The sequence below is a fragment of the Aplidium turbinatum genome, chromosome 7, assembly GCF_918807975.1.
Source record: "Aplidium turbinatum chromosome 7, kaAplTurb1.1, whole genome shotgun sequence".
Taxonomy (NCBI): domain Eukaryota; kingdom Metazoa; phylum Chordata; class Ascidiacea; order Aplousobranchia; family Polyclinidae; genus Aplidium; species Aplidium turbinatum.
Genome location: NC_137478.1, coordinates 22,745,401 through 22,753,937, shown reverse-complemented (window position 1 = coordinate 22,753,937; position 8,537 = coordinate 22,745,401). Strand labels below are relative to the sequence as shown.

Genomic DNA, 8,537 nt, shown 5'->3' with positions numbered 1-8,537 from the left:
CGTTGAATCAACGATTAGTTTGGCTGGATAAGAGTTGCTTGACGTTGAACACGTGAAAACAAAACTTTTGCTAAACAGGTGAAAGGTTGTTTCAATAGAAAATAGTCTACAGATAAAACAGTCTTGCTGGTAACATTTGGCTCAAAATTATGCAATTGGCCACCAGCACCCTGCGTTTGTTTGTCAGAGGCAGCTCTGCCTTTTTGTATATCAGTGGCATGTTCGTGATAGTAGTTATTGACAGATGACAATTATTTATTTTCTGGTAATTTGGCTAGTTTTCTATCGCGATTGATAAGATGGACTATCAAGCTTATGTTGATGGTTCAAAGGAAATCAAGATGGACATGAAAGAAACTCCCACAAGCAAAAGCCAAAATTTTATGTCACCGATTTTATGGCCTTTGTCTTTTCTCATATGTGCAATGTACATTTTACATTCATATGCATTTATGTACTGTAATACTTATACTGTATTAAACTACCAATGATTGGTAGTCTTTGCACTTAATCATTAGTCTTTGGCTAGTGAAGCCCATGGGCTTGGTAAACCACGCAGCTGTAAAATAGTCGCTGGATCAAAGCCGACAGCATTTCCGCAATCGTTCAACCGCTTTCAAAAAGAATGCCATTGTTGAGAAAGAAATCTTATCTTGGTCAACGAGAGCCACAGAGCTTGACTCACACGTCATTGCCCAAACAGGCGCCTTGAGTGTTGAGGCGGAGATACCGTCGTGCTTGATAAAGTTTGCGATTGTGACTGAACAAAATAATCGGAAAGACCTCTTCAGCTCAATGACTGCCGGTTCTCTGTAAACAGAGTTAGGCCTATAAATCATCTGTTTACAATATTCAGAAAAGAATTAATAAAACGACAATTTTTTATTAAAAGTTTAGTGTGCAAACTCAGAGGTCCGCATAGCCTACAGCTGAATGTTGGAATATTTATGGCATAGGCTAGGTATTGGAAAGTAGAAAGTTGACCATCTTTCAGAAAATGCAAATACTTTTTACGCGTTTCTTTCACTATAAAAGCAGCCCTGGCTTGAAAAACTGAACCTTGAGCTTACAATAAAAGGTATAATTCTTGGGTTGAGAGTGAGACAGTCCAAAAACAATATAATCAATATTTGCTAGCTTATTAAAAAACCTAAAACTAACAACCAGAGTTGAATAAAAAAAATAAATATCAATATTTTCGAAAATTATTAAGTCCGATTGTTTGGGTTAAGGTGAAAAGTAGTCTATATAAAATTCAATAAATTGATATTAGGATTATTAGCCTATGGACTAAGCTCGCCACAAAACATTGCAGGAGAGAAACTGTTGTGTGATATGCTTATAATTGGGTGATATAACAGTTGCATATTATACTTTAGCAGTGCTGAGTAGGTAATTATACGAAACTTTAGGGGACTACATATGTGCATCCTCATCCTTCACAAAAACAAGTGCCTGGATTAGCTTGAATGAGTTTGTAAAATCTGTTTACTGCAGGCTACTTGTCAGCATCGTATGACCGAATACCGATGATTCATAAATTTTATACAGCGACTGCGAGCATATTTTGAATAGCAAAGTATGTTATGTTTCTTTTCGATAGAAATACTAAAACAAGCCTAGAAAAACGAATACACTGCTGACGACCGACATTACAAGAAATGTCGTTAGTGTGACGCTGCTTATATTGTTCGTATTGCTGAGATACAAGCCTCGGGCTTCAGACAAAGGCTGTCATGGACAGGTAGCTTTCCGCTCGGGTAACTTGAAACTTTAGTTGTTTTGTTGTGTCGTAGCCTACACAATCGAGTTTTGGTAGCTTTCTGTAGCACAGCCGCCAAGGTCGCTTGCTAAAGTTGCACAAAAAAGTGAAATGATTGGCATTTTTGAAATGTACCAGGTGCTATAATGTTTGAAATATAAAAGAATTGTTTTTAATGAAATATCCGAAGAAAATATACTTCTACACATAAATTTGTTTCTTAGTGTATTCGTTTCTCCAAGTTCGTGATTGGGCATGGCGCATTTTAGCTTGAAGTACAGTATCGCATCTGTTTCAAACGAATCTCGGCCATTCAGTAAATGATTTACGAAAGCACTTTTGGTTTGCTTGCGCTGTACGTTTTAGCTGTATTGGTTGTCTACTCTAAATCAATGTTAAAATCAAGTTTTGTTCTTCATTCGACACATAAGTCGTCAGTTTGATTTGATAGTTTTCTGTTGAGGAAGGCTTTGTCAAATAACAATTTAGCAACCATTTCTTTATGTCTGTTATTTGCGCAGTCTAAAAGCTCAGGTTATCCAAATTGTTATTGGTTGCAGGAATAGTAAGGGAAGGGATTGGTGACCCAAAGCTGCAAGCTCAACGTTTTTGTTTTTGGAATGACATAGGCTACACACTGTACACAGTGAATATTGGACAACATTTTTATTGATTTGTGTTTTAAACGAAAGTGTTTCTGAAATAAAATAAATAAAACTTTGGATGTCAAACGCTTTTTGTTTGGTTGTGTTTGTGTAATGACGTCAGACCAATATCGCCGCATATCGGTATTTTGGAGGTTTTTGTGTTTCTTTATGTCACGCCGGTCTATTTCAATAAATTGAATTTCTTTACATGGAATGTGACTATGAATTGCAAAGCCTTTCTGTGTCTGAAGTATAACTTTTACTGCTTGGATTGCATTTTTCCTGCGAAAATAAATTGTTTGTTTATGTGAAATTGCTTTCCCAGACAGCAAAACCTGTCATTTTTCATTGATTCAACATCTGCAGTCTGTTGAATCAATGTGAAAATCACAGATTTTTCTGTCTGAGTGATCTTGTGGCGAGGTTCATCTTTTTTCAACGTAATTTTGTATCTTGACTTTGCTTGGAGATTAGCCTGGTTTACTTGCGAGCAATTGTATAGTTTCCTGTGTTGCACTTTGTTTTCAGTCACCGTTTTAATAAGATTTCCTTTTGTCTCGGCTTTACAAGTAATAACTTCCTGTGAGTCATTTTGAGGTGAAAGATGCTTCAACATTCTTCTTACATTACAAGCAGCTGTTAGGCCGTATTTCCGCTTTCATCTAATCTACACATCTCTTAGATAAAATTTACTTTGATAAACTTTCTTTGACGATGGTTTTCTTTTAACGCAGAACCTTACGTAAGAAAACTAACAAAATGATCACTGAAGAGCCCCTGTCAATTTTGGTTGAAGACCTAAAAGAAAAGCTCCGGGAAGAGGATTTATCTGCTTTACTGGATGCGTCAAAGGATGATGGAATTGATGAAAACGAGCTGGAGAAGTTGTCCTCAACTACTCAATGGTTTCAATGGCTTTTCGATAAACTGCTTCTCACAAGCGGTTGGTAAACTAGTTTCTTGAATTGTTCAATACATTTGTGTTGATCTTGTTTAAAAGAAGCACGTCCAAATAAATACATATTCAAAATTGATGGTTTGCTGAACGATCCATTGGACATTGTTAATTTTGCTGCAGACATTAACTTCTTACTTGAGAGACCGGTAGTTATACTAATTTAGAATAAAATTGGAATACGAGTTTTCATAAAAAATTGTGTTGTTAGCAATAATTTTTTATGTTTAAAACAGAAAATATAGTAGACCTTAAATTGTGATATTCATCGTTGTAGTTGCTGTAAAATAGGCCTAAGGGCTGAGCGAAAGTAAGCATTGGTGTGTAAATAGAGTTTCACAAAACAACAGGCTCGCATTCAAAGGTGTATATATCGAGGGGGTCCATGGATCCCAAGAGATGTTGCTTTTAGGCCTCATGAAATCACCTGTGCAGACGAAGCACTTTAGCCCTCATTTAAAACAACCGTCATCATGAGTTTTAAAAGAGAACGATGCCATTCGTCCATTTTGCCAAAGATGTTCATATATTGGAAATTGTGCACCCCTCTTGAAAATGGTTGTCTATACTTTATAGCAGGGCTACTCAAGTAATGTTAGTAAAGGTCCAGTTTGACAAGTTGAATATTTTTGCGGTCCGGTGAATATTTTACATGCAACCACGAAAATAAACAACCAGTAGGCTACGAGCACCGAAACACTTTTCAGGTATTGACTAGTACCGTATGTAACATGACTTGGATTTTTGTCTGACACAAACAAATGAAATAAAAAAGGAACAAATGTATTGTGTTTCTTGTACTGTAGCTGTGTGGATCGCACATCACAGAAGACGGCAAAGCATTGGGGGGTCTGGGAGCGAAGCCCCCAGCTCCTTAGATAATCACAAAAAAATGCTTTTCCCTAATATAAATCTATTTAAAGAGGCCCTAAAATGTGGCAATGAAATTATTCTTCCAGAAGTCCGAGGTCCTCCTTCAATACCTAGAAGGTCCGGATTCGGACCGCGGTCCGCTAGTTGAGTAGCCCTGCTCTATAGAGTCTATATAGGCTTGTTAAAAAAATAATCAAGTTTTTTTTTCATACAACGTTCAATTTGTGGAAAAATAATAACATATTTAGCTGCCCTTTTTTGTCTACCTCAAATATATTTTCGTATTTCATTTTTATAATAATAGTTTTAGTGATTTAGTCAAACGTGATTTTTTTTAGTATACCACAAAAACGTTTTTTCAGTTTAATTGTGTCAACAACTGTATCAAAAACTATTGGCCGAACGTTCAACTTTCCACAGCCTAATGCGCTTTAGGCGTAAAATTACTTTCATTTTGAAATGGTTATCCACTTTGTAGCGAAAGACTTTAATGCTTATTAATTGCCACCTTCAATGTAGTAGTTTTTGTGATTCGTTGACCAGTAGACGAGAATTCCATGCAATTTGATGAAAGTTTAACGACTAAATACCGACAAGCTTTGTGATTTTCTTTTATGGTATTTAATCTTCTTTCCAATATAACTCATTCAACATTTTTCACTTGTAATAATTCATCTGCAATTTTTGTTCAATACCGTACGTTATGTCTAATGTTTCAAGCTTTTTTTTCAGCATTTTTGGCAGGCTGATAGTTAATTACTGTTGCTCATCCTACTTGACGGAATAAATATACGATCTATGTAAATGTGTCGAAGAAACAGATCTCTTTTTGCTATTAAATAATATTCGTCACAAGGATTTAAGAATTAATCTAGAGTTCATATTTGGTGCTCAGTCTTAAAATAGCCCCAGCAAACAGCAAATGATAAAGGAATTGTTATCAGAGGCTCAGAGCCATGCCTTTTTTGCTGATGCGTCAATATATCGTTATCAGAGGTTTAAATCTCGCTGCTGTTTGTAAATTTTGTTGTAATATATTATCTCAATTTTAGACGACCTCAGCTTCATAGAGCACGTGTTTGAGTTATGCTGTCGACCCGACCTCTTGACGATAGTGATTGCATTTCGATTGAAGAACTTGAACAGCAGTGAAGACGAACTTCCAGCAAGACAATGCATTAGAGTCCCGAGTTCAAAGAAATACATGGGTAGGTTACTGACGAATGAGATGCAGGCTTACGTGAGAATGTTCCTGACTTTGCAATTAATCGCGGTATTTAGGCTAAAACTATTCAACAGTATTACAGTACTGCAAATGGAAAGAATGCTCAAACTGATTATAAGATTCGGACTTGTGTTTATGACAATTGTTTGTTCTTATGTCCTTTGTAGGTAGGCTACGTTTGTAGCATATAAATAATAATTAGCCTGCAGTATACACTAAGGTATAAAGCTTATAGCGCATGTAACCTGTAACCTATTAGTATGGTGCACTGTATATGGGGTTACATGGTAATCACAGACTGCAACAAGGAAAAGGTTACTTTGTGAGTGACATTTACGTCAAAAATATCAAAGTTGTTATGAGAGTTACCCGTTTTGTAGGTTGCTCTTGTTGAGAGTGAAAACAATTCAAAAGTGTTGTAACTTGTACAGTGCTTTTACCGTATGGTTAATACAAGTATTTGTCAATACACTCTGTCTAGTAACAAATTAATTTTATTTTCAGCTGCCAAGCTAAAAACTCCTGATGGAAAAAGCAAATCAGATATAAAACTTTCTGACCCTCCTAAAGTACGCCGAAAAAGCACAGCCACATAAAGCTCTTGTCTGTTGATGCTGCAACAGTTTTTACGATTTCTTTTTTCCTGGAAAATGCTATGTTTGTTAACTTGACAAAAGTTTTTATGATTGTGTTAAGTACAAAAATGAAAGATTAGTTAATTCACTCAATGGTCGTTTTTAGTTACAGGCTGCGAGACTACGTTGTGCATGTAGACTACTACAGCAAAGTTATACTGCATTAGTTTTTTTTTTCTAAACTTATTCTAGTATTAAAAGATTTATGAACTTGAACAACTTTTTGTACATTGATTTAACCTCTTCAAGAATCAAGTCGATGTAAATGTATTAATTGTCCTCGTTGAGACGCAGCAGAGTAACTGGAGGTTGTACCGCCGACGTGGAGTTACAAGTCAAACTTAGTAGTGACTCCCTGGGCACATTTTGATGCAAATTTTAAATCCTTTTGATCAAAAATATAAAATTAAACAAATGCGTGGCCTAGTTGCTAGGCTCTGGTTGCCAGCGGGTAGTCTACTCTGTTTAATTACGTCAATACTGAGATGCGACCTTTGAGATCTATGGGAGGATTTAAAAAAAGCTTTCGTACAACAAACGAACCCATTGGACGACACATAGATGTTTTGACAATCCTGAAAAGCACTAGGCTATCGGATATTTTGTCCGAAAAAAATTTTTTCAGCTTGTTTTTCACCTTGCATCCTGCTTCGAATTGTGACTGTTCTATATTACAGTATATAGAAACGCTAACAACGCCCAACGCGCTAACCACTCGGCAGCAGTGGCCGAGTGGTTAGCGCGTTGGGCGCGCAGTCGAGAGCCTGCGTGTTCGACTCCAGCCACCCGCAATTGCTGTTGTTTCTCTGGGCAAGAAACTTTACGATAATTGCCTCTACCCAGTGATCGATTTTCGAGTAATGGGTAGTACCAAATTTAAGTCATAAGCAGAGTAGACAACCGGAAACAGACATTGCCGTCGGCTGCAGCGTGGGTCAGGTGTACGTCGGAAGGCGTACACCGATGCACAGCGCTCAAGTCCGCTTTCCCGCAATGCAGGATAAAGATAAACAAACAAACAAAATTTTAAGAGAATTTAGCTAGTTGTAATGTATTACACGTTTGTGTAAAACCAAATTTGACGCTTGAAATCAGTAGATAATAATTTGAAGATTTTGGTTTTCTGATCACAAAAGTTAATTTTCACCAATTTGGCCGTGCCTTTATGCGATATGTTTCGAAATTTGCACCAAAGCAGGGTTGCCAAATAGAAATGCTTAAAATTTGACCAAAATCTGTAAGTTGAAAATAACACTGCCCAAATCGTATCAATATCATACCAAACTATTCATGCTTAATTTTTGTGTTGTACTATTCTACAATATGATTTATTGGTGTTTTCTGCCATTTTTAGAACTATCCACAGTAAAGCTTGATTTAGTGATACCTTCCAAGAACGGTAGGTTAATTATTGTGGAAGAATTTTTTACGTTCCTGTTTAAACAGTTTTTGGTGCTTTTGTATTACACAGAACATTTACGTAAAAGATTTGTTTCGAGACGTCTTATGTGCGTACATACATCACATGTACGTGCAGTCTGTTGAGTGTAGCCTATGTTCTACATTGTTAAGGGCGTTAACTTTTTTGTTGCAAATACGCGACGTCAAGAAATCTGATATGTATTCTTTAACATTTTGTTCTTTTCTTGCGTATATTCAATAGCTGCTACTCTTTGAAACGACAACAGTTCATTTGTTGAACGTGTGAAAATTATAAGCACAGAAAACAACGTGGTTTCAGAGTGTTTTGCAGTTGATCTTGCAGATTGGACTTTAGAGCATTAGAACAGATCGGGCACACATCCTGCCCAATTTACACCAACATTAAAATATGCACTAAATAAAATAAAGATTGTTGAATAGGTGATTACAGAAACTCATAAAATACACAAACACGCAGGAACACACCACGTGACACCAACACATGAATTTATTGTTTATGCATGTCATGTGTCATTGTAGTAAGAACTGAAGTTGATGGAGTTTTGCTTGGTTAAATGGCAATAGCAAGGTAGAAAAAAATAACTCGTTATTGCGATAAACTAATAGGTTTAGGATCACAGTGTCCATTAAACTAATTCTTCTAAGTTTTGCAAAATCAAGATATGGTAGCCAATCACTCGTCAACCTTGCAACATTCAAACCAATGAAGAGACGCTTTGTGAAATTATTCTTTGTTTAAACGCTTTTCCTTAGCCGGTCCAAGGGTCCGGATCGAGGGGTTTTCTTTTACCACTTTTTTGCAGTGGTGGCGACTCAGGCTACATGTTTGAACAGGTTTCGAGCAGTCATTTGTAGTGATTGTTTATCCATTTCATTGTTTAATCTACATTAGACTTAACCACAGGGCCTCTGAGAGAAAATGTTCACAGGGCCTCTGAGAGAAATGTTCACTAGGGGTACGAAGAGTCATTCCGGGCCCCCCTCTCACTCCGGGCCC

General features: G+C 36.7%; 1 protein-coding gene across 1 annotated transcript; it reads left to right on the top strand.

Annotated features, from left to right (window-relative positions):
* Positions 1 to 1,720: 1,720 nt before the first annotated feature.
* LOC145774322 (astrocytic phosphoprotein PEA-15-like) lies at positions 1,721 to 7,831 on the top strand. The gene is made up of 4 exons (XM_082585537.1): positions 1,721 to 1,744; positions 3,144 to 3,352; positions 5,290 to 5,445; positions 5,967 to 7,831. The coding sequence occupies exons 1-4, from the start codon at positions 1,737 to 1,739 to the stop codon at positions 6,056 to 6,058; spliced, it is 465 nt and encodes a 154-aa protein (XP_082441663.1). The 5' UTR covers positions 1,721 to 1,736; the 3' UTR covers positions 6,059 to 7,831.
* Positions 7,832 to 8,537: the final 706 nt, after the last annotated feature.

Excerpts from the sequence above, each read along its gene's own strand:
- LOC145774322 (XM_082585537.1), top strand. Across the intron at positions 3,353-5,289 it reads TAAACTGCTTCTCACAAGCG|ACGACCTCAGCTTCATAGAG; the intron begins GTTGGTAAACTA and ends TCTCAATTTTAG. Across the intron at positions 5,446-5,966 it reads GAGTTCAAAGAAATACATGG|CTGCCAAGCTAAAAACTCCT; the intron begins GTAGGTTACTGA and ends TTTTATTTTCAG.